The sequence below is a fragment of the Capsicum annuum genome, unplaced genomic scaffold (genome assembly GCF_002878395.1).
Source record: "Capsicum annuum cultivar UCD-10X-F1 unplaced genomic scaffold, UCD10Xv1.1 ctg1715, whole genome shotgun sequence".
NCBI classification, from domain to species: domain Eukaryota; kingdom Viridiplantae; phylum Streptophyta; class Magnoliopsida; order Solanales; family Solanaceae; genus Capsicum; species Capsicum annuum.
Genome location: NW_025822796.1, coordinates 344,767 through 371,898, shown reverse-complemented (window position 1 = coordinate 371,898; position 27,132 = coordinate 344,767). Strand labels below are relative to the sequence as shown.

Genomic DNA, 27,132 nt, shown 5'->3' with positions numbered 1-27,132 from the left:
ACATTTTAGTATTTAACTTAAAAGTATAAGATACTTTTTATAAAAATAATTTTTAAATTCGAAAAATAATTTTTTTAGGGTGTGTTCAATATGAAGACAGAAATCACTTTCTAGGAAAATAAGTTATTTCTTACTTATATTTTTGTGTTCATTGTGTAAGTAGAAAAATATTTTTTAAAAGTATTTTTTTATATTTAAAAAAATTGATGAGGACGAAAGATAAGAAGGATAGGATAAGAAAAAAGTTTTAAACTTTCTTAAAAAAAATTAATTTTTTTCGGTGGAGGGGGGAGGGATGTGAAAAGTGTTTTGAGTTTTTTTCTGAAAAAAAAATTAAAAAAATTTATTTTTTGAGGGGGGGGGGGAGGGGGGAAGGAGGGGGGAGTAAGGGTGGGGGTGGGGTCGAGTAGGAGGTGGGATAAAAAAAAGTTTAAATTTATTTTTTAAAAAATAATATTTTTTTAGAGGGGGCTGATAGGGAGGAGGGAGGATGGGGGAGGGGGTAGGATAGGGGATAAGGTAAAAAAAAATTTGAACTATTTTTAAAACATTAAATATGTTTTTTGGATGAGGAGTGTGGGAGTGGTAGGGGGTGGGGGTGGTTGGGATTGGGTGTCGGGATAGAGGTGAGTGATTTTGAGAGTTGTATGAATATTTCAACTTCAGAGTGAGGTTGAAAGAAAATTTTGAAAAATTTTGTAAAATATTTTCTTTACTCTTTGAAGGGAAGTAATTTTTCTTAGATATTAGGAATAAGTTGATTTGAAAAATAGTTTTCAAAACATTTAAGCCAATCAAATATGAGAAGATTGAAAAACATTTTTCAGAAAATTATTTCCTTTCATATCAAACACATTCTATATCTTTAATTTATATATTTATATATATTAATTATTTTTTTCTGTTTCAACTTAATTGACTTTTTTTTTTATTTGAGATGGAGTTCAAAAAAATAAGAAAAAATGAATTCTATGATCTGAAATTAAAAATATATCAAATGTATCATAATTTTCTTTAATTTTGTGGTCTTAAAATATCAAACGAAAAGTTAGGATTAAAGAATTGCTAAAAAGAGAAATAATCAATCTTTTTTAAACGAATTAAAAAGAAAAATAGGTCAAATAAATTATAAAAAATATCAATAAATAGTTAAATTGATAATCCAATTATTAACATTGAATGTGGTTATTCTCGAATCTAAGTCATAAAATTTACTCTCTCCCGAACACTTCCTACCTTTTTTAAAGAATAATTTCCTTTTTTCCTCTTTTCATACATTTCGGGATCGTTTGATAGAGTGTATTGATAAAAATAATGCATATATTAATTAATGTGTATTAAGAATATCTTGTTTGGTATAATTTTTAGTCAATGTATAACTAATGCAAGTTAGTTATACACTTTATTGTATATTAGGGTGTGTATTACTAATATCACCCATTTTTTATATATTAATAATGCAAAGTCTTTAATACATACATTAACTTATTAAATGACTTTAATACCCCTCAATTTCCCTCTCAAAATATTTCATCATTCCCTTTCTCGCCATTTTAATTTGCACTAGTAAATCTTTTCAAAACATTTCACAATTTTTTTCTCATCATTTTAATCTACAACAATGAATAATTGATTTAAATAATTGTAACATATTTTTGCTTTGCTTCGAGGGTTTTTAAAAAGATTAAAAATAAAATTGAGACTGTTTCTTAATTTTACGTCTTATATTTTATTTTTTTTTCGACTATGTTAATTCGTTGGAGTAATATTTCATAGGCAAAGGCGAATGTCTTGCAATTAATCCAAAACCTCTATATACTAGTTCAACAATACTAATTATATTTGAGATTATAAAAAAATTTTGTTGCAAAAAAGTGTACAAAATCAAAGAAGATTATTTTTATAAATAAACATTTCTTTTATAAAAATTATGTAAGATGTATTATTTCTTATACATCAAATTAAATAATATATAAAAAATAATACATGTATAATTAATACAAATAGTATTAATACACTATATTTTACATGAATGTTATATACTCTTTCAAACGACCCCTTCATGTGTTATGCGTACGGTATGAAACCACGTAAGGGTAATCATTGGACTAAGGATATTTACTGAATGAGACAAAAGTCTTTTTCTTTTTTAACTCAAAGAAATGCAGTAATGCATGCAAGATGAATAGGGGAAGAGTTTAAAAGAAGATCATGTGATGGTGCTTAATAACGTGTGTAAAAGTCGTACTCCATCTTTCTTTTTCAGATTACTATTTTCATTTTTGTGATCATTATATGTACCGTATAAAATATAATTCTTTTAGATAAGTCAATAAATGTAACTTTAATTTAATACAGCGTATATTTATAGAAGAGAAAAGTGAGAAACTCGGTCTTATTGATTTCGTGAAGTTGAATAATTCTGATTCTAATTTCCTTGATCCAATGTCTTTGTATTTGAACAAAACAAGATAGTAGTAGTTTACAAGTTAAAAGGTGCTCATATAAACTCATTTTGATAGAAAGTAAATTCGGAAAAGGTAAATCCTTAAAGAGTTAATGGCAAAATCACTTAGAGAAAAGAGGTGTATATTTGAAATCACCAAAATACCATTTATCAACGATTGAATTCAGTCAAAATAAAGATTCACCTGGTAAACTGTCATGCAAGTCATGTTTAATGCTAGTTTGGAATAAAGAATAAGAGAGAAATAATTTTGAGATTTATTTTATGATGAGTTTATTCAATATTTAATGGGTACAAAATACATGAGATAACTCATTCCAATATTAGTTATTTCGAAATTATATTGTTATTCTTTTTTCATAAATGAGATAATTAATTTCAAAATAATTAATCTCGAAATAACTTATTCTCAATTAAACAATTATCAAAAAACAGTTCATCTTAATAAGCACCACACTAAAACTCCAAACTGTATACTTACTCCAATATACAAGAAACAGCCGTTACCTTAGACATGAAAAGAAAATCTTACTGTACATAACACAATGAGGAGGATCTCCTAATCATGAGTACACAGATCTCTACTCTCTCTTGTGCTCCAACTTCTTATAGCTTCTGAAAATCAACCAAAGTGTACGTTACAAACTAACTCGAACAACATATATATTTACATTAGATAATCACAAATATTTAATTAATGAGTGCACTTTCGAATTATTCGTGACGTTCAAATCAATAACCAGGTAATAATATATCATAGCAAATTAAACCTGATATAATATTATGAAAATAATATTCTATTCATCCCATTTTATGTGGCATGATTCATCATATGAAGATCAAATTATCTAATTTTCAGTGTGAACTCGGACGCAAAATTTTTAATTTTTTTTTAAAAAAATTAACGTATTTAGAAACTTTGTAAAAAATTACTGCGAGTCATATAATAATTAACCATTCAAAATATTGAAAGGACACATGAAATAATTAAGATCGAGAAGCTTGTTTGACTCTTTAACTAGCAATTGTGTCACAAAAAGGGGCATAAAAAGTAATAATATGTTATAACGGTTAAACTGCATAGATAATGTAAATAATTTTTAGAATATTATCTTGTAAATATAAAAGTTAAATATTTTAATAAGTATAAAAAAAGATTCAAGTTATATAAACATAGTTATACTATATATACAATTGAATTAACCAATTATAGTAGGTCATTGTGTTATTTTATTGATGAATTTATCATTATGCTTCTTATTAATAGTATTTGGTAGGGTAAACTTCACAAATAGCATCCTTATCCCCTTAATTATGAGTTTCATAGCAACAGTTTCATAATTACATAATATAGCAAGTTGTATTTTATATTTTTGCTAACTGTTGCTACAAAAATACAAATACATATGATTTTTAATGCCCTTATGATCGATATGTATTTCGTATTTTTGTAAACTGTTGCTACAAAAATATAAATACATATGCTACAAAATGTAATTTGATAAAAGTGTTGCAATTTAATACTTAAGTATGCTACTTTATGTATTTTTTTCTATTTGTTATTTTCTATCAATTTCACTTGATAATAGGCGAAAAAAAATGTTCCATCAATGCATGAAATTTAAACTCTAATAAAAAGTAGTGTTACTTTTACCTCAGGATTCAAGAACATAAGGTGTTTGCAGCAGATCATAAGGCGCCCAGAGGGCGTCTAACGGGCAAGGGCGGCTTGCATCGAGCCGTACCCAGGGCTTCCCTTTTCCGCTCCAATGCAATAGGCTAACCGAACCAGGGTGCAAATCACGACACAGTCCCCGAAAATTATCTCCTCCAAGACCATGTTGGTTCCACTTATGATCCACTGGAGCTATTTTTCCAGCAAAAACAAGTAAAAAAGGTGGCAATGAACCCAATTCATAAATCCTCATTCTCTTCTGAAGTTCCATCCATTCTACAATTTTTGTTGTATAATCTCCAGCTCTCCATCTTTGAAGGTCAATTACCATTACACCCGTGTTGAAATAACAAGGCTTTCGGTTTGCGAAAGTCAAAGAAAGAGAAGGGTTTGACCAGAAAGTAGGGGTGAAATAGGTAGTGAAATTTGCATTGCAGTATTCTGGTGCTGCTAAAACTGATTCTTCACCTAGAGGTGTAGCAGCTAGCTTGGCAATGTCATCTACAAGAACAAGATCTGAATCCAGGTACACAACCTACATACGTGCAAAACAAATATGTTAGGAACAAGACCCATACACCAAGGATTTTCTTTTATTACATCAAGTAGACACTGGCGAATCAGAATTTTTTCGAGCTTCAGATTATATATTTCAAGCATGAAATTGGAATAGTTAGTTAATTTAATAAGCAAATAATATATTTAAATAATCTCTAGATGGAGTGTTATAAATTTTGAAATTAATTAAACTCTATGGACAAACGGCCCTAGCGACCGAGTTTTAATTTACCTTCAACAACATTATTCAAAGGGCCAAATTTCCCTAACTAATCATTCTTAATTTCATATGCAGTAATGCATTCATATTTCACACGCACTCACACATCAAAATGTAGAAAATAATCAAAACATAGAACCAAGGCCTAGAGCAAGGTACACAAACCTTTTGGATACATCCAGGAAGAAGATCAGCTAGATAATTCCGAGCATAATTTAAAGGACAATCCAAAGCAGCGCGAATCGACGTGGAAATCAATCCAGCCACAGCTGAATCTTGGAAAAGATAAATTGTGAAATGAAGATAAGGAAATGAAGTAGAAAGCGTGACATTTAAATAATCGGTATTAGCAGAAGACGAAGCCACAAAGTGAAATATAACATTTTCAGGACAAGAAGAATGTTGAAGAACAGAAAGAATGGCAGCCATCGAACCACGGAGATAAGCAGCATCAAGAGTCATGGCAACATTTACTGCATTTTGGAAGCAAATTTGTGTATTGTTAGTAATATTATTCGTGTCGGTGGAGTGGTAGTAGTTAAAAGAAGGACAAGTTGGGGAATTGTAGAATTTTGGGGCTTCTTTGAAATGCAAAGTTTTGGTCTTGATAGAGCCAACGTGTGCAGCAATTGCAAATGAGATGGTCCATAAAAGAGAAATTACGAAACTTCCAAGTTTTATCATTATGGAGGGGAGCTACATAAACATAGATGCCATGCCACACTACTTTCCTTTTATATATAGGAGTACTATATCATAAGCTCAGTCTCTCTGCCTATCCCAAAGGGGCTGTAATTAATTTTATATATAAGTGACTTTGAGGCGGAATGGATTTATTTATTTTAAATGTTTTTAAGTCAAACTAATTTAAAGAGTTTTTGACTTTAATAGTGTTTGAATAAGATTTAAAAGTGCTTTCAAGTACTTATTTTAAGCCAAATTAAAGTCATAAGTTGAAATTCATAACTTATGACGTTTAACTTTTGAGTTATAACCTATATTTTCATCCAAATAGGCTCATGATTGTGTAAAATATTTTTATAGGATATACTTAGTGACAGATTCAGAATTTTTATACGGAAATTCAAGCAAATAAATAAAATAATACATACATATAAATATAAAATAATTTTAATGCTACTATACATACAACATATTTTCCAGCAAAAAGGGTTTGCCTAACTTTGGTCGTGGATAATGCTTAGAACTTGAACTCGGGTAAATATAAGGACCGCCCACTGTAATAACGATTTATGTAATACACGATGATATTGTTTTTAACTTTTTTAATAGTAGTAATGTATTTAAACCTGTGATAACTTATCAATTACCATTTTTTTTCACCAAGCTTTCATTTTACTAAGGAGTAGTGATGATTATCGTGGAACTTACATATGACGACCTTATAAATAACATTTTGGGAGACGAAGAAAGAGTAGGTGTGCATCATGTGGCGGCAATGTCGCTGCTAACACGTATTTGTTGCGGATCCCTTTGCATTTTGGACAACGTGTACTTGTCCATTTCTTTATAGATAAGCAAATACTCCTATCAATGTTGTTTTAATGCCTCTTTCCCCTACCTTTTAGTTACCACATCCACGTCCAGGGTAGCTCCACTGAGACACAGGTGAATTCAGGGTATGATGAATAGAATTGATCGGTGCAATAAAACTTCCGTTATATGCAGAGTTTAGAGATGAGCCGGATCATAAAGATCTATAGCATGATATGAATGAAGTTTATAAATTTTGAATTTGAAATTTATGATTTTTAATAATTGTTACTATATAAATATTTTTTTTACAATTTAGTATACAGAGCTAAAAATCTTAGAAAAATAAAGAGAAAAAGGTTAACCGATGCAACAGATGTCTATTGTGTTTAAAGAAAGAGCTGCTTGACGTTACGTAACATTTAGATTTCATCAACTTTAGTTATAGGGTTGTTATGGCTGGTGAATAAAGGCACATCACTTCCACCATATAACTTAGATTGTTTACTGATTGACATGCGAGATATACACCCTCCGTTTCATTTTATTTGATCCCTGTATTAAATCAGTTATTTCATTACTTGTCCAATTTAATGAAATCAAGAGAATTTTATTAGTATATTTTTTTCGTTCCACCCTTAGTAGCAAATAACCAAGTAATGTAGTAAGAGTTAAATTTGTAATTACAAATCATCATTAATAATATTAATTTAGTAAGATATACCACTAACTAAAACTTTCTTACGTGATGTGCCAAGTCTATAAAAGTCTACTAAAATGAAACGAAGAGAGTATATAATATCGGGGGATCCACACAACCAAACATCTATGTAAAGGGGTCAATTGCTGAACATGATATTTTTCGTATTTTTAGAAAGATCACTAGAAACTAGGACAAGTGTGCCAAAAAGACTCTTTTTCAAAACTATTTTGATAAATGCCTAAAAGTTTGAAAAAGTTGATCATATATCCACTTAATTCCACCTCACTCCTAACTTTTTCAACTTAACACTTTCAGCTACAACTTTTATAATAATTCATTTTATATCAATACTTCCAACTTAATAAATTCACCCACAAGTTTTTAATAATATACTTCAATCTACTCCATCATCCACTATTATATATACAAAAATATCTATGTTTTCCAAAAATATTAAAAAAAAAATTCAAAAGCTAAAAATAGAAGGTGGTTATTTTTTCCTCCAAAATATTCCAATTCCGGCCACTTTTTTTGTGTTATTTTTCGACGATCAGCTGTAAATCAACCCACAAACATCATAAGTTTGTTCATTGCATTCATTGTTACCCCATTTGTTTCCTATCTTCTCAAATACACTTTTCAACATTGTTAAAAAGTTTTAAATCACTCACATTACTCAAAACCACTTTAGAAAATGCATTACAGCAGCTCAGGCGACTCTAATTTCATTTCTCTATTTCATAAACCCAACAATCATTGATTAGAAGCAATATTTGCAATTTCAAGTTTTTGTACAGATATCTGCGCAACCATCGACCCGTCATCGTCAGTCATCGACCGTGCATACATCCCGACATAGACCCTAAGCATAATCTACCGTCGATCAAAGTTTAATTCTAGGATGTGTATTGCAGAATTTGTTCTGATTTCTAATGATTTCATGGGAGAATGGGTGGAGACTCACAAATGTTGGAAATGAAGATCATTTATCAAGGTGACAATTCTCACAACAGTTCGTACAACGAATTTGTTGCAAGCGTAATGCAGAGAGGGGATCTAGATTGCGCGTCGAGCGACCTGGTGATTAGTTATCTAATGCATTCGAGGGAAAAGGTGAATTCTACGATCATAAATAACGATGTACGTGTGCTGACATACCTAATGGATGCTGCTGCAGATGGCTTTAGGCCTATTTTGAGGATAAATATGGTTGAGAGGTCTTTCGAAGGACCGCTGAATTCATTACCACCCCCACCTCGGTGCCCGACAGTCGATGATGATTTGATCGATGACGATTTGAATGATTACGAGAACAATGGCGATCATCCAATTAATATGAAAGATGATTCTATGCATATGAAAGACTTTTCATCGAACTCGCAAGATGATGAAGAAGACTGTGGAATGGGATCACAACCAGGATATTCCTTCACCGATGGAATCAATTTCTATTGTAGTCAAATATTCGCCGATAAGAAAAAGCTGAAAATGCTACTAGACACAGTAATGACGAGGCAGTCTTTTGATTACTATATGGAGAAGAGCTGCACCAAATTCATGAAGGTGAGATGCTTATTCCGTGGTTGTGGCTGATTGTTGCGGACAACAAAGTATGACACCTTGCAGAAGAAGCTTTCTTGGTAGGATTGTTGTTAGAAGAAAGCTTCTTCGTTTTGTGCTTATTTTGGTTGTTCTAGCCGCTGTGCCAATATTCCTCATGTAAGATTTTTATGATTGTGCAATGAAAAAATTTTAATATAAGCATTTTTATTTTCAAACTTTGTTTTCCTCTTTTTGGTTATTATTATTTTTTTGTGTTTGCATCTGTAGTAAATGCATCTGTAAATACAGATCACATAAATAGTCTATCATCGATCTTAGACTCAGTCTCGTATCAACTAAACATAGTAATCGACGGTAGACTATATGAATCGATGGCCCATGAGTAACTTGTAGTTTGAAAGAAAATAATTAAATTTAAAAAAAAATCAAGAAATAATCACATGATTTGGGGCTAGTGAAAAAATATAATTAAATTTAAAAAGATTTAAAAAGATAATAACATGTTTTGGGGCTGGTGAAAGAAAATAATTAAATTAAAAAAGATTTAAATAGATAAATCACGTGTTTTGGGACTAGTTAAAGAAAATAAGTTAATTTTAAAAAGTTTAAAAACATAATCACATAATTTGGGGGTGTTGAAAGAAAATAATTAAATTTAAAAAGGTTTAAACACATAATCACATGATTTGGTGGTGGTTAAACAAACAATCTAGAACTGTTGGTGACACTTAATAAACTGTCATCAATGTTGACACATGTCAAATCCATGTAAAAAATATACTTGTGCTTTCAGAGTCCATCGACCTGCTTGATCTACCGTAGACTTATACCTTCAAGAGTGCATAGATTGTTATCCTGATTATTCATAGACTACATAGACCTATGTACACTTCTATAGACCAATACTTGAATATTGTTTAAAAATGAATAAATAAATTAAAAATAAAAATAGTGTGGGTTTGTACACATATGAAAGAGTATAAACAAGACACATAATAATATTAGAGTTTATACAAATTAGGGATGGTGAATTAAGGAGTGTGTGGTTGGGTATTGATCGAAACAAACAATGTCCTAAGAGTAATGTTTGTCGAAGCACAAGTATGTTTTGAGGATGTTGATTGTATTTGATGACTATCCATTCCACGTACTCCTTCAATCACCACCCCAAATCAAAAGAGTATGTAGAATGGATAGTGGTTGAACAATCATCATTCTCAAAATATACTTGTGCTTTGACAATCATTACTCTTAGGATATTGTTTGTTCGATCAATACTCATCCACACACTCCTTAATTCACCTCCCCTAATTTGTATAAGCTCTAATATATTTATGTGATTTGCTTACACTCCTTCATATGTGTACAAACCCACACTACATTTATTTTTAATTTATTTACTCATTTTTAAACAACATTCAAGTGTTGGTCTATAGCAGAGGTCTACGCATAATCAGAAGATCAATCGATGCACTCCTTAAGGCATAAGTCTACGATAGACCAATCGAATCGATGGATCCTCAAAGCACAAGTATATTTTTTACTGTAATATTTTTTATTTAACATATTATTGAGGGTCCATCGATTACGAGTGTCTACAGTAGACTTTGGTATCTCGTTGATGGCTGACATAGGTCATGATCTACGACAGGCTATTAAGTGTCACCACTAGTTCCAAAAAAAATTTACTGTTCCAACGGTAATAAACGGCTACTTTTGTAATCCATCAGTGTTAACACTTCGTTTTTACTTCATATATAAGGTGTACATCCCTCATTATTTTATTTTATTCACTTTGTTTTGTTTTTAAAAATTCTACAATGTCTCGAGCATCTCAAACATCCAATTCTAAAAATACTCTAAAAATACGTCACACACGAATTCAAATTCAGGTCGTAAATTTTATAATTGTGCAATTGCGAAGGTGAGTTGTATGTATCTTTTTTATAAAGTTAAGTTAATCGTTATGTAATTATTATTTTTTTCTAGGATAAAGGCACATGCTCGTTCGTTAAATAGCTTGATGAGCTATCACCTCCAACCAGTCCATCAACGTTGAGTCCGGGACCCGAGACATCAATTTTCAAGGCTTGGCAAAATTTAATCTACTACAAAGGCTTCAACAATGCAAAGAAAATAAAGATTTTCTCATGACTTTGTTCAAAGAAATCGAAGAACAGAGGGATCACTTTAAAGTATTGCTACATGACACGCAAATGGAGAGGGATCAACTGAAACAAAAATTGATTTTGGCCGAAGAAAGGGAGAATGGCCTAAAAATGATGTTATGTGCTATAATGCTAGTATTCGTTCTTTGGAAAAGTGTAACATGGATGTAGTGATATTGAATAAATAATAATACTTCTACTTTTCTATAATGTTAACACTATTTTTAATAGAATCATAGTTGATCAAATAATACGTCAACTAAAATTCGAGCAGCATGGTAATGATAGACTATGCATGCAGTATACGAAAGATTAAGTATGCATTCTATGATATCAAGCATACACTGTGCAAATTATGACAACACCCTGCATATTCAAATTCCATGCAGATTCAGTGCAGAATCATAACAAATTTCATAAAATAAAAGAATGTTTGTCATATCCTACCACCAGATCCTTCAACCTTCATATTTGTGAAATAAAAAAAATTATCATATCTTAACTACTCATCATTCAACAACACATTAACAATATTAGCATTCAACCGTCTCAGCTTTTTTTTTCTACTGCCTCTTTAATTTTCTTCCTTTTTGAGATATTTTCAACTGCCTCAACTTTTCTTTTTCTACTGCTACCAACAGAATCAGAAGCGGTACCGTCTTTACGTTTAGAAAGGACGTTTTGTTTAGCCATTTTCAACACAATGTGCTCCTGCAAAACAAATCTTTCATTTTTAGTTCATAGACCACAAGTCTATCAACAGAAAAATAACTAAATGCTCAAACGAACCCCAAAAAATAAATAAATTAAGAAATACCCCTCCATTAAACAGTTCACTACACAAATATACAATAATTGAACCAAAATTCAACATGCAGTATCAAAACACAATAATTACTAAAAATCAAATTAGTGCACCAACTAATTAGCTATTAATCTTTTAATTTTTACTATTTCAACAATCATATTTTAAAAAAATTTCATACGTCTAAAAATTGATTTCAATCTAGGGCATTCTCATTTCATAGACCACGGGTCTACGAATAGACCACGGGTCTACGAAAAGACCAGGATCTACGAACAGAAACAGGTTACTGTTCAGATCAAAATGCCAAAATAACTCTTATAATAGCAATTATCCCACCATTCAACACTTTCTTGCTAAAAAAAATCAGAACTAAACCAAAACTCGTAAACAAAAGTTTTAAAATTCAACATCGTGATCGACGAAAAAATCTGTCAAAAATGTCGCATAAAACCTCAACCATTGCTTCAAAATCAAACTCATTACCTATAAAATTCTCTTTTTTTAACTACTTAATCAATCCAATTTGAAAAAAAAAAAAAATTTCCTACATCGCTACGAATCGATTAGCAAAGAAAATCGTTTAAATGAATCTAACAATGATCGAAATCTGATTTTAACTAACCTTGCGAAGCAACAACGAGCCCTTAGCAGTTGAAGAAGAAGAAGAAACATAAATGACGGTTTTGGGAGAAAAAGTTTTAAAAGCGGGAGTTGAGAACTGAAGAGGAGAGGGAGAAAGGGTTTCTTTTTTTATATTGAAATAAGTGAAGCATGTTAGGTGTATTATATTAAAGTTGTAAAGTTATAAAAATGATGAATTGATCCCTTGATCCACGTGTGAATCCCACTTTTTTCACTTTTCCCCAATTTTTACATTCTAAATCTAAAAAATAAATCAAAAAAAATTAAATGGACATTTGACAAATTAATTTTGAAAGATGCATTTTTTGTCAATTATTCCCTTGAAACTACTAGCCATAAAAAAAAGTAAGTCATTAATATGGCCTTATTATGAGCCCTTATTATCGCCTTTTCTTACCATGTGGCCAAACACTCTTAATTAAATGTTGCCCAATATTAACGTATGAACCATATATAGAACTAGTCGGCTTACGCCGTGCTACGCATGACCCAATGTTAATTCTTAAAAATTTTACATTATATATAATTCTATCATTTAATTAAAATCTTCATTTGTTTGGTTGATAAATTCTAAGTTAGGCATATATTATTATATTTAGATTGATGAAATTTGTGTAACAATATTTTAAGTTGTTTAAACTTTTGTGGCATTGATAGTCAATTATACTTTTTAAATAATTTAAGTTTTTAATTATTGCGATTTATAATATTTTTTCTTCTATTCTACTAATTAGAAGTGACATAGTAAAATTATTATAACAAAAACTTGTGAATTTTTGTAAGTGGCTCTATATAAAACGTCAAGTTAATTTAAAACATCAAAAAATAATTTATCATTTTATACCTATTTTGTCTTTTAAATTAAATATTATTAATTTTTTATTACTTAAATGACTTACAAAAACATCAAAAAATAATTTATTATTTTATGTCTATTTTATTTTTTTTTATTAAATATTATTAACTTTTTAATACTTAAATGACTTATAATAATTAATTATGACTGATATAGTAAAATCATGGTTGAAACAGTCAAGTCGTAAATGTCTATTTTAAAATTTTTATTAATTTTTTTTAATTTTTTAATACATAAATAACTTATAATAATTAATTAAGAATAATATAGTAAAATCACAATTGAAACAGGCATGTTTACCATGAACAACCTGCTTCAACTCGTTATTGTGCCTAATTATATAGGATAACAAGATCTTTTTGATGTGCAAATTTCAATCGTGCTAGAATGAAATTATATACTGCTCTCCTCATATACATTTATGACTATCTAACCAGATTGTTGTGCTCATACTAAGTGCACTTTGATTTAATTTTTTATTTCTCACATTTTGGCATATGATAAACTCTATCTATGTTTCAGGAATTTTAACCTCACATCTTTACAGATTGAATTCAACTCTTAGGTAGTATATCCTATGCTCAACGGGTAAATGATAAATATTCACATATTCTAGCTAAGTGCGCATTTTTGCTTGATGATTTTGAAGGATCATCTGTGCAACACATTATTGGAGAAGCTAACACCGTGGCCAATACTATGTCTAAAGCATGATTGTAATATAATAGAATTAATTTTAATAAAACTTACATAAATCGCAATAAGTGTACCTCTAAGTACTCTCTATCCTTTTACTATTTAACAAAATTACATAAAATTCATGACTTTAATTTCTTAGATACATAATTTGCCAATCAAACATCCTAACAAGAAATTAATGTGCGTTAAAAAGGGAAAAATAATGAAAAAAAATTTATTTGTGGAGCAAATCACAAGACATCCATTGTATTGTACTCTCAAAATCCAAGAACAACTTAACCAGTTCAAATTTTAAAATTCAGAAAAAGAATCCTCATTCTTAAAGCAAAAACAAACTTCTCTCTTTTCTATTCTTTGTATCTCACCTTTTTTTCTCTAAACAATTCATAATGAGTCTCTTTGACAACATACTTTGTACCCTGCATCGAGATACATTATAATATAAAAGTTTAGATTACTATTAGTTACTTATCAATTAATGTATCAGTTTGTTAATAAATCTATCTGATAATTATAATATTTGAGATACATTACATTTTACAGCTATTGGTTGAAATATATTACTCTATAAACAAAAATAACATATAAAATCAATTCTTAAATGTATCTCACACATAGATTTGACGTAAATTAAGAGAAATACATAATTCATAGATGTATCTGAAATATAATCAAGAGAGATACATAATTTGTAGATGTATCTGACACATAGATTTGACATATAATTTGTATCTTATAATTTTAGTAATGCATATTAGAGTATTTTATTTCTGATACAAACAAATATTACATTTATAAGAGATTCTCTTGTTGTATCTTCAACTTCTTTTCGTTTTGAAGCACGAATTTTGCATCTTTGATACATAACTTTATTACCTTCTTAACGAAAACTCTTGATGTATCTTCAACGCCTTTGCTTTGTTTAGTCGGAACATTCATTTCTTACGTCTTCTGATACATAAATATTTATGTATATATCAGGATCTTTAATCTCAGTCATATGCATCACTGTTGTACCTTATTTAGGGGTGGACATTTATGTCGTTCAGAGGGCTATTCTCTAACAACATTAGTTGATGGTGTCACGAATTTCTCGCTCTACCGCTCAATTTCTCTATATTGATTGCGACGTCTTCCGATAGAAATTCAATCGAACAAGAATTGAAGCAAATGAAGAGAAAACAAAGAGAAAGCGGAGGGTGGAGATGGAGGTTCTTTTGTAGTTTTGTTTACTGGAAAATTTTTGAAAAAGAAGGAGGTTAGATATTAATGGATATTAAATTTATGAAAATAAGATTTTTAGCCAAATTTTAGAGGGATAATTAATGTATTCTGATTTTTAGGGCGAGAGTGATGTATTTGAAAATTTGAAGAGAAAAAATGTAAATTGAGAATTTTAATAATTCGTTAGAAAGGTAGGAATTTTAAATAGTTTAGGTAAATTAAATTGTGATATTAAGTAATTTTTCCTTGATTTTACCATCTTAATACGTTTTATTTCCTGTCTTCAAATATTACGAAGGAGGATTATATTTTGTAATGACTTGGAATTTAAGTTTTATGCATCAATATTATATTTATACATATCATTTATAATGTAACTACATGTGAACTTTTACAATAAATATTAGAGAAAATGCACTATTTTCACCCTGAACTATAAATGAAATTGTTGAGACATACTTTAATTTAAAGGGGGTCCTATTACTCCCTGATTAATTACAACCATATTTTTGGCAATCTTAAGGCCTACGTGGCACACTGCGTGAATCAACATTCTGAAGGTCCACGTAGGCACACGTATGTGTCACGTAGGCGTTTAAGGTTGCCAAAAATACAGTTTTAATTAGTCCAGGAGTAATAGGATCCCTTTAAACTGGAGTGTATCTCAATAATTTTGTTTACAGTTCAGGGTGAAAACAGTGCATTATGTATAAATATTAACTTCCTCCTAAAATGGTAATCAACCTTGCTACAAACTCTGCTGATCATATAAAACAAGAAAGATAAGGATTTAGCTTTTTTTTTGGAATCAGAATACAACAAAGATGTGCAATCAGATAATAGTTCTCCCTCATAATTGAAGGGACCAGCTGATCAGGAGAAGGAATTCTCAACCACGAAAGTACTCTTTTTTTTTTTTTTTTTTTTTTTCTTTTTGAAATTCTAGAAAAATTCGCAGCCGCTACACCCTCTACCACAACCTCTGTTCTTCGGGTGAGCATTACACATTTTATTCCAGCAAGTTAAATCTGTGTTAGTGTTAATAAATAGTACTAATTGTTGATAAAGGTATATTCACACATGAAAAAGAATTAGGCATGAGCTAGTATCTATGAATTATGAGTTGTTTAAAATTATATAGGGCCAATTTATGATTGTGAGCAAATGATTGAAATTGCATGTGCCCTTCACATGTTTGTGCTTTAAGATTCTACTATAGCTTTTTAACAGATCCTGGAGTGGATAAAGTGGGATATTTTAAAATAGGTTAAATCATTTACACCTTCGAAATTCGATGTAAAAATTAAATATTTTTATTAACTTTGAATAATAATCATTATCCCTCTTTTTTTCTATTTGATTTTTTAAAATACCTATTTTACCCTTATATTTATTTTAATATTTGTATCTCTTTTTTTTCTTAAAAAAAAAAACTTTTTTATAAAAATATTTTTTTATTTTTAATCTATATAACATATTTTTATAAAAGTTAAAAATTATTTTTAAGATTAAAAAATAAAAGTGAGAAATATTAATTGAGTATATAATTTAATGACAAACTATAATATTATAAATGAGCAAAATAGTAAAAATTAATTTTATTAAAAATCAAAACTCTAATACATATTTATACATGAAAATAATAGGTAATTATAATCTTATAAACATATTTCAATGTAGGTATACAAAAATAATTAATAGTCGAGGATCTTTAAAAAATAATCTCTCTACCTCTCTGAGGTAGTGGTAAGGTTTGTGTACCCCTACCCTCCTTAGACCTCACTTAAAAATTTTCATTAGATATGATGTTGTTGTAGATGTATATTTGTTACAAATCAAATGATTGTTGTTGATGGATTTTGAATTATAATTTAGAAAATAATTCATATTAACAACCCAAACTCGTTTATCTATATAGACATTAAAGAATAAGAGAAAATTAAAATATGCATCTATATACATAATTACATACTCACGTACATACTTAATACATATAATATAAAAAATTTGAATGTAAAAAGTACCTTTGGATTTTGTAATTAATTATAAAATAATTTATTAATAATATTAAAAGGGGGACTTGAGAATTTGTATACCTACATTGAAATATATTTATAAAATTATAATTACCTATTATTTTCACGTATAAATATATATTAGAGTTTTGATTTTTAATAAAATTAATTTTTACTATTTTGCTCGTTTATTTCATTATAATTTGTCATTAAATTATATTTTCAATTAACATTTCTCACTTTTATTTTTATCTTAAAAATAATTTTTAAGTTTTATAGAAAATATGTTATATAGATTAAAAAATAAAAAAATATTTTTATAATTTTTTTTTTTAAAAAAAGAGATACAAATATTGACATAAATATAAGGGTAAATAGGTATTTTAAAAAATAAAATAAGAAAAAGCAGGGAGAATGATTATTGTTTGAAATTGAGGGATGTTTGATTTTTACAGCAAAGTTCAGGAGTATAAACGATTTTAACCCTTTCAAAATATAATCTGAGATTAAATTTATATTTTGTTTGGTTGAAAGAAATATAATAAGTAATCACGTAGTAAATTATAAATGTGTACTTCAAATTTGATGTTAATTATTTTACCTGAAAAGTGGAATAAGTTAGTATTTAAAGCTTGTAATTTCGAGATAACTTTATCGCTACGAACCTTTTAAGTTGTTTGTTTTTTTCCTATGTTTAGATTCATTTTGTTGTAGAAAAGAGGAGGGCAAAATTCAGAAATAGCATACTTATTCCTTTAATTATAAGTTTCATAGCAACAGTTTCATAATTACATAGTATAACAAGTTGTATTTTGTATTTTTGCAAACTGTTGCTACAAAAATATAAATACATATGATTTTTACTGCCCTTATGATCAATATGTATTTTATATTTTTGTAAACTGTTGCTACAAAAATACAAACACATATAAATACATATGCTACAAAATGTAATTTGATAAAAGGGTTGTTATTTTTTATAATGTAATACTTAAATATGCTACTTTATGTATTTTTTCCAAAAGAGAACACACAAAAGAGAGAAAGAGAAGCCCATGCGATTCTCAATTCACGTTATAATCTAAAATGAATGCAATTTGATACAACAGAACCTAAAATCTTGATCAACATTATTAAATATAATTATCAAATTAATTTCCGTGAAAAAAAATCATGTTTCATGTTAAAAAGCGAGTAGACAATGTAGCCTTTATTAGTGTTTAATAGTTTATGCTGGTGCAAAATAACGAATTGAATCAATTAATTTGATGGTGTTACAACTTACAAATGTCGAATCAATATCTGCTAGTACGCATATATGTTACTGCTAGATATTTAAAACGAAAAAGGATTAGAAATATCCTTTTAATATTGGAATTGGTTAAAAATTTCTTCCATTAATTTATTGGGCAAAAAATATCCTCTATCCATCTTTATAGCTCTTTAAAATTATAATTAAATTTTTTATTAAATACGTGATAGTTTTCTGTTGGTCGAAACTAAATTAATTAAAATGATAAACTCAATTCCAACCCAATTAAAACTCAAATCCTACAAAATTTGCCCAACTAAAATCACCCGGCAGTATGAGTGATTTTTGTTGTCAAATGCTGTTGTACTTACATATGAGTGATTTCTATTGTTAAATGCGGAAACTTTGTTGTAATTAGAATCTGTCGGTCTAATGAAATGTTTAGCCCCTACTTATTGTTAGTTTGGTATTTCTTTGTGATGTCTATTTCTTTGTGTTAGCTTGCAAAACTAATTGTAATACCTTCGTTATGCCACGTTTTAAGCAACACTATCTTATTACTTCCTTCGTTTTATTTTACGTGACACATTTAATTTATCTCAAAAAATAGTTCATTTCTTCCTAAATAGTTGTCACTATTTTTGTTTATGTACATCAAATTGTTGCCACCACTGGCAAGTGCATTTCTCCTGCAAGACCACTTCACGCCACAAATTTTTTGGTGATATGAGAGCTACTCTTCACCATCTTCATACATGTCCAGTTACTTTACATGTATTTTTTTTTCCTTGACGACCTAGCACAACCAACATGAATTATCTTAGAAATTTCAATCTGATGCAACTTGACTTTTCTCTTATCAAAGTATTGAATCTAGTGTTAATGCTTCCAGTTCATCTGAATGATTACTCTTTAGAATACATAACTGCAGCCAAACTGATCAAAATTATGATTAGTTTTGAACAATAGAAAGTTGTCATATATTTAATAAAATTTTTAATTATAATTTAAAAAATACCGTTAGTTGCAGGGGTATTTTTAAGCCATAAAGGTGGATGAAAGGGTATTTTTAGCCCTATAGATATCGGAAGATATTTTTATACTTAAAAGATATGTCTAGCCCTTTTCCATATTTAAAATGAGCTTTTTGTTTGATTTTTTTTCCAATGCCATTAAACTTATATCTATAATCTATAATTTATAATCTATAATCTATAATTTATATCTATAATCTATATCTATAATATATTAAAAGTGTGAAGTGCCTTAGAAATGTTGTTTGAACATTTTACCCTTCATTAAAAGTCTTTATTTTAGACAAAATCGTCATTTCACTATTTTTTTTTAATATTTAAGAGTTGAAAATTAATTATCTATATTCATGGTAAAACCTTTCCTTATTAGAAGTCATCAGAATTTCACCATTTTTTTTTCTAATTTAAGAGTTAAAATTAATTAAATATATTTATGGTCAAATTTTTTCTTATTAGAAGTCATCAAAAGTAATAACAACTAATATTTTTTTCATTAGTTTAAGAATTCTAAATCAAATAAATTTGATATATATATATATATATATAAATAATCGTAACACAAATATTGTTCAAATTGATGCGTCTCTCTTAGCATGTGACAACAAGGGAAAGAGGTACTATATGCTACACGTGAAGATTCATCAACCACTTGTAACTTCTGGTGTTAAAATATATATGTTTATATGTTAATTTACATTATTATATTAAAGTGTGAAAGAATTTTGAAAAATTTAAACTTTTACACTTTATTAAAAATCTTTATATTTAATTTCAAATCATCAAATGTTACACGTGTCAGTCATATGCGGTTAAATCAGTAGTTTTTAAATGCATAGAAGCAAAAATCCAAGTTTCATTCATGAAATTCAATCTCGTGCGACATGCTACTCCTAAATTATGAGTACTGCTTTCATCGTTCAACTGGGTTTGGTTAAACTGTCTAAATGTAATCAACTTTTATCTATGGCTTGTTAAGCACATGAAAATAATTCCAATGATAGATTTAGTTTTTGATCCCAAGATTATTGCAAATAATACCTGCTACATTATCACTGCGATATTAAGCATCTCTTTTTTGATTGCTCAAGGGTTGACACTAAGTTTTTTCTTTTCCATATTGTACCTGACCGTCATATAATATAATGGATTGGCTCAAAATGCATTGCAGTTAAGGACTCAACAATCAACTGTAGAGGTTAAGCCAAATGCTAGTATTTCTATCCATCATACTATGCCTAAAATCCTTTGGAATATTTGGTAAATTTCAACCGCAGATTATATATTTCCAGAAGAATTGTTGTTTCGACAAACATAAAAATTGATCAAGCCATTTATGGAATACTCTATCCTAATTTACCAACAGCCGGAAATTCACAACAAGAAGCCTCTGATCCGGCCCTTAAATATTGCAACCTTCACTCAAGTTTAAGGGTCCGTATATGTGTTTGGCCATACAATAAACTGCACATTAACACATCTACTATCAATGGTGGGGTGGGTTTACTTATCAGGCATGAGCATGTGGTGTGGGCGACTGGTTTGCAGGTTTCTCTAGAAGTAGTATTGCAACCTTAGGCTATACACGCAGACATTGTTGCTCATAATTGACATTTACCAAAATGCTATCTGAAAGTTAGTCGAACAATACATGCACGTCGTGACAGACCTGTCTCCAGACAAGACTGTACACAGGATTCACGAAGCTTTGCTGCGTCATATAAACTCTTGAGTTCTGCTGGGGTCGATAGCAAAGAGAGATGAAGATATCTTCAAGATGAAATTTCATTTTGTAAACATCTCACCCTGAAGACCACATCATCAACAAACATTGTAGGGACATGCCCGCTGCTATAGTAAGCACAGAGTGCTTTTGTCAGTTTTCATCTTTCAAAGACAATGTCACTCAAATCAAATTCAATCTACATGAATGTGAAAGAGATGTGCACACCAGAACAAGCAATTATGTTTGTCTCATTGATAACCATTATAACTCATTTTCTCAGTAAACATGGAATGGTAAATGAACTGTGATGAACAATCAAGAATCACAATTCAAACACTTGCGCTGAATTCCAGTGTCACAAAGGATTGGACCTGTCACTATTCAGACACTCGAGTGAAAAGCAAAAGAAGTAAAATGTCCATCAGAGCAAGCCATTTTACATGAAGGATGCATACAGATGAGTCAAGGGTTAGAACAAAGATTTCTTGGGTGTTCTGACCCCCACAAAGGAAAAACAAGCTGTTACGGCAAGGTGTCATACTCATATAACATGCATGCGAAGGAGAAAATAAACATGTTACATGAAAGAAGCTACGTGCAAACTCTACTAATCACATCAGTTCATCTCTATGTTGCAACTTCAGGTGTAAGAATTCGACATATTTACAACCGTTAAGAATGATTACCTACAAGTAAGATTCAGGCAACAGCTGCCTAAGGGGAAAGTCCATTCACTAACCAAACAAATATAGGAATACAAGAAATCCAACAAGCAAGAACATGAACTTCAGATTATTGTCTGCCTGTCCTTGGGACGGGTGTGCAGCATTCTGAACATTCGCCCCATGATAGGCAGGAGGATACCCATACTGGTAATTTGGCGTTGTACCAAAGGCAGTTGGACCAGGGAATCCATGAAACTGAAAACTGAGCAAGGATGGGATAAATCCACCGAAACCAGCAGACATTGTAAAGTTACCAAAACTTGCAGTTGCTCCTGGAAAAAGTCCTCCCATAAGGCCAAACCCGGAATTAGGAAAAGTATTTGATTCTGGTGGAGGAGCCGTTTCAGGTCTTTGCCCTGCTGGCCTTCTAGGAATTTCAACTCCAGGTACTGGTTTTGATCTGGGATCAGTTGACGTCCTCCCTCTTCCATAAAGAGGAACTAACTTCTCCTCTTGTATAAGGGCCTTACAAACAGGGCACTCATGGGATTGAGAGTGAAGCCTTAGCCATCTATAAAGACATGGCCAACAGTAGAGGTGACCACAGAGGGTCACAATAGGGTCTTGGGCCAATTCAAAGCAGATGTTGCATTCAAAATCACCAGCATCATTGCTGCCATTCCCCGAGGACGAAGAATTCTCAAATGCCGTAGCAGTTGACTTCTGCATATTTCACTCAATGTCTCAATTAGCACACAGAAATGCACTTCACCTGCCAATTGCAATAAATTTGATTACAATATTAGCAACCAACGGTCCTTACACATACACATGACAAACTTAAAAACGAAAAGATGGTCCAAAGGCACTATGAATGTGATAGCATGATCCAGAGAAACCAATCAAATGGCATGTATGGGATAGAATCTGTTAGAATACGTGGCGGCATGAGGGGATAGATGCAAGGCACCATCGGACAACTTTCAAGGAAGGTGTTTGGAGAGATATCCTGATACCGATGACATATTTAGGGGACTCCTTAAAATAATCCGGAATCACCAGTCCCTAGCATAAAGCGGGTGATCGATGAAAGTTTGAGATCCGACGAATAAAGAAGGGCTCTTGTCCCAGTGGCGTGGCAAAAGGACAGAAAGAACAGATACGCCAGATACTATCGTACAAATGGTCTGGTGAGACAGAGGTATATTGGTTGGCATCACGACCGGCATTGCTACGTGGACAACGTTCATTGGATGTGGTACTTTACAGCTTGAGTGACGCTTTTCTATTGGCTGATGCTCAACCATTGTAACCTATAAATAATTCATTTTCCTCATTTGTATAGCATTCGCATTTAAAGCAATACAACAACAGTATATTTACATTCTTGTACTCCAATTTTTCCTTAAGTCTTTACCTTACAACATTTATATATTGAATCATCCTCAGAAAGGAAGCCAGGAATACTCACACAACAGCGGCGACAACATATTCGTCTACTATAGAAGCTCTTACGCTTCGTATGGCTTTATTATTTGTTCTACTATATTTAATTAATCTATTGTGTACTGATTTCACAATATTCTAACCACTAATAATCGAATCTAACAAGTTAAGCTAAAATGTCTGTCCATGACCTCATATAAATTCAATTGTAGAGTTTTTTCAGCAAACATGGTACATGAGCAATAAAAACTGAACCTAAATCATCAACTCAAAAATATTTTAACTTTGCAAGCACAGGTTTTCAGTAAGCTAGACCCCTACATTATTTTCATTCCATTCATAAACTCAGTCACTCAAGAAATCCATTGGACAGGCCTAGGCCTCTAGTGAGTTATATAGACATATATTTCAAAAGGTCACCTTTGATGATTCCATCATCTAAGATTAAGTTGCGACAAGTCGATGACATCCCACATCATACCAAACTAGCTATCACTTTACAAACATTTAACAAAAAATGACAACGTTTTCTTTAGCAAGTATTTGATACAATTGAAATGACATGGCATTTCTCTATATTTTTATTAAAATGAAGTAATTATTAAAACTACAACATGCTTTACAAATAAGATAAAACACAATCTCACTTTCAAACACTCTTAAGGGTTGTTTGGTGCGTGGATTAAATTATCCGATTAATTTATTATTTATCCCACCTGGGAGATGGGATAAAATAATACCAAGTTGGGATAAAATAATACCAAGTTGGATGTGATAAGGTGAGAGGTCTGGGGCTTCATTCCGTGGGCTTGGGATATCCCACCTGATCCCGCGTACCCGACGACCCCGAAGATTTTTCGAAATGAAAAAGACACAAGGAAGACAACCAAATCATAGATGAAACAAGAAAAATTAAGAAGAATCATCTTAATTGTGACCCATATACAATAATGTACAGAAGAATCATCTATAATGCTTTATTGAAACAAATCAAGTGATAATCATAATTCAACCTTATGAACTGTGAGGAAAAAAAAATGTCTCTATACAGATACGGAAAGAAATAGCTTGTAATTCCCATAAAATCAGATCAGATCACATAAGATGCAAATTTAAAATTAAGAATTACATAAAACCTACATCAATAATTTAGGATTAATAATGAAGAACTACAAACTTACCTGTTTGGATGAGGAAGAATGATAATGGGGAACGGATGTTGACGATTTCAAATTGTAATTATTCTGCTGATCTCTGATACTATTAATAATATATATGTATATAAGGATTGTTCCAAAGGAAGATTCTAGGGCTTTCTACATACTTTGAATTCGACGTAAATCTTGTATTGAAGCTCCCTAAGGAGAACATTTAGGACACGGCATGGGAAGCTTCCAGGGGCTTTCGGCTAACTTCAGCTCTCTTTTTTATTTGGGCCTCATTATTTTATCAACTCCAGTTAAAACCAAACAAGTGTTGGGTATATACTAGTGCTTCTAAAATTTAACAAAACTATACACCCCTTATGGGTCATATGACACTCTTCATCATTAATAAAAGGCTTATAGTACTACTATCGTTTATATCTAAAAATAATTTATTTATTTATTATGATAAGTCGTACAAACTGACTCTTGCAAATAAAAATGCAGGAGAAAATGGTGTATTATAAATTTTTGTGATTTGATTTTTTTTTGGACTATGTGTATAATGGAAATTTTAGTACGTTAGATTATCTTTAATAATCATAGAAATATCATCACTTGTTGAAGATCATTAAAAATTTAAAATAAATTTTCTTTAGGTATTGATACATGCTTAATTAATTAATTTTTGATAATTGGTAAGTGGAGGGTTTAGGCCACAGGTGACAAAAGAGTTTTAAAATGAGGTGTAGGTGACACAGGTCTTAATTATTAGGTGGAGGTGACAATTATTTTATTATGGATTAAGAAAGTTTGAAAATAACCCACAAGTTTTTAAATTTACACTTTGATCCAAATGTTAGTTAATATATAACGGGGAACGAAGGAAAAAAAGACGCCTTTTTCTCTCTCCTCATCCATTATTATTTTCTCTCTCTTCGCGATATTTGTTGTTCATTGTTGCTGTTGCTTTATTCATCATCTTGTGATTCATTATCATCATCTTATACTTCATTATCATCTTCATATTCTTCTTGTTGACCATTGTTGTTGTTGTTGTTGTTGTTGTTGTTACCCTAATTGCTGCTCTTTGATCAAATTCTTATGTCAAATTTTATTTCGTAAATCACTTTCAACTTTGGAATTTACTTGAGAGGAGACTTTGGTAAGTCAGATTATGCTTTTTAGTTGAATCTGGGTAACTGCTAGTATGCTGTTTTTTCAACAATAGCTTAAACACGAACATGAATGCAATACAAGAGCAATCTGTTTAAACAGATCCATTATCTGCGGCAACAGATAAATGTTCTGTTGTAACATTAGACTCATGTTAGATGGATTCATGTTTAAGGGTTTTAGGTGCCCGTAATATGAATCGAATAGATGAGTATTCTATTGCACCAGATTAGTAATCTGTTTCAACAGATAAATAATCTGTTTCATCAGATTACTAATATGTTTCGAACAACAAAATCCAGATACAGCTCCTATCACATATAAAAACTAAACTAACAGATAACTCACATGTTCTTGTTATTGATACTGGAGTCAAATTACAGCACGAAAATTAAATAAGAAATAAAAAGTCGTGCATCAAACATAATTTTGTATAAAACAAACAAAAAAAATATATAGATAACAGAAAAAAAGCTTAATTATTATTATCATCATTATTAACATCATTATTATTTGTATGGCCAGCCGGTCAATCTTCAAAAGGCAGCAGTAGCGCCCTCTGGAGCCTGCGGATCTCCCGCAGCATCCTTACTCTGACGGCGGCCAACTCCCAATATAGGTCATGAACCTCCTTCTGCAGTCCCCTCATGGAGTCTCGTAAAATAGCGACATCCCACACAGGATCAACCATATCTAAAAAACGCATAAGTTGACAAAACACACACGTAAACACAAAAGTAAAGAAAAGAAAGAATTCGAATGTAATGTAATACAACGTATATTTACACAAAAATCAAGAAAAAAACTTACCAGAGACAGGAAAAAGCTATCAAGTCCTTGAAGAGAAAGTAGTTGAAGGTGTAACAAGAGCGAGGAATAAATAATGTGTAGTAGAACGAAAGATTGAGTAAGGAGAAACTTATTTATAGAGGATTGAACTTGAATGAGTTAGGCAAAAAATCGCAACTGTTCACCTCCATTTATTAATGACATTCTTGATTACTGTTAAAAGTTATGACTTAATTAAATTAATCAATATTATGATAAGTCATGCCCAACTCATAATTGGCGAATTCGTAGGTTCAATTCCTACTGGATGCACGCGAATGGCCAATTCCAATAGACTTATTGGAGTTGGCTCTGTATCAATGGAATCGCATCATCCATACATAACGAATTGATGTGGTATATTCATATCATAATATATGAATACATATGACTTTTCAGCTTTATTATTATTAATAATTAGTTCTTTTCAGGAACCATTTTTTTTACACTATTTTGGACAACAGATAATATATCTGTTGCATCAGATAAATCATCTGTTACAACAGATATTTCATGATTTGCAACAAATAGATAACCTGTTGCATCAGATAATATATCTGTTGCAATATATAATATATATATTTTTTTAAAAAAATAAATTATCTTCATGACATCCAAATTTTTTGAATTTTTAATTATATAAATTAATAAAGCAGATTTAAAGGCCCAACTGTTCACCTCCATTTATTAATGTCATTCTTGATTACAGTAAAAAGTTATGACTTAATTAAATTAATCAATATTATGATAAGTCATCACTTTTCAGTTTTA

General features: G+C 30.4%; 2 protein-coding genes across 4 annotated transcripts; both read right to left on the bottom strand.

Annotated features, from left to right (window-relative positions):
* Nucleotides 1-2,843: 2,843 nt before the first annotated feature.
* LOC124890415 (probable galacturonosyltransferase-like 1) lies at nucleotides 2,844-5,812 on the bottom strand. The gene is made up of 3 exons (XM_047402263.1): nucleotides 5,086-5,812; nucleotides 4,122-4,677; nucleotides 2,844-3,082 (listed from the first exon to the last, which is right to left on the bottom strand). Exons 1-2 carry the CDS (start codon nucleotides 5,602-5,604, stop codon nucleotides 4,123-4,125), a joined length of 1,074 nt encoding a protein of 357 aa, XP_047258219.1. The 5' UTR covers nucleotides 5,605-5,812; the 3' UTR covers nucleotides 2,844-3,082; nucleotide 4,122.
* A 15,811-nt stretch (nucleotides 5,813-21,623) lies between these two features.
* On the bottom strand, nucleotides 21,624-24,763 carry LOC107858702 (E3 ubiquitin-protein ligase RNF185-like). 3 transcript variants are annotated; one of them, XM_016703465.2, is made up of 2 exons: nucleotides 24,394-24,763; nucleotides 21,624-22,538 (listed from the first exon to the last, which is right to left on the bottom strand). In XM_016703465.2, exon 2 carries the CDS (start codon nucleotides 22,493-22,495, stop codon nucleotides 21,836-21,838), a length of 660 nt encoding a protein of 219 aa, XP_016558951.1. In that variant the 5' UTR covers nucleotides 22,496-22,538; nucleotides 24,394-24,763; the 3' UTR covers nucleotides 21,624-21,835. The 3 variants fall into 3 exon arrangements, with proteins under 3 accessions (XP_016558951.1, XP_047258205.1, NP_001311680.1); XM_047402249.1 differs by having other exon boundaries at nucleotides 21,624-23,079; nucleotides 24,394-24,671; NM_001324751.1 differs by lacking the exon at nucleotides 24,394-24,763 and having other exon boundaries at nucleotides 21,836-22,495.
* Nucleotides 24,764-27,132: the final 2,369 nt, after the last annotated feature.

Coding starts and splice junctions, on each gene's coding strand:
- LOC124890415 (XM_047402263.1), bottom strand. CDS start 5,604: ATGATAAAACTTGGAAGTTTCGTAATTTCTCTTTTATGGACCATCTCA. Junction 4,678..5,085: donor TTCCTGGATGTATCCAAAAG/GTTTGTGTACCT, acceptor GCACGTATGTAG/GTTGTGTACCTGGATTCAGA.
- LOC107858702 (XM_016703465.2), bottom strand. CDS start 22,495: ATGCAGAAGTCAACTGCTACGGCATTTGAGAATTCTTCGTCCTCGGGG.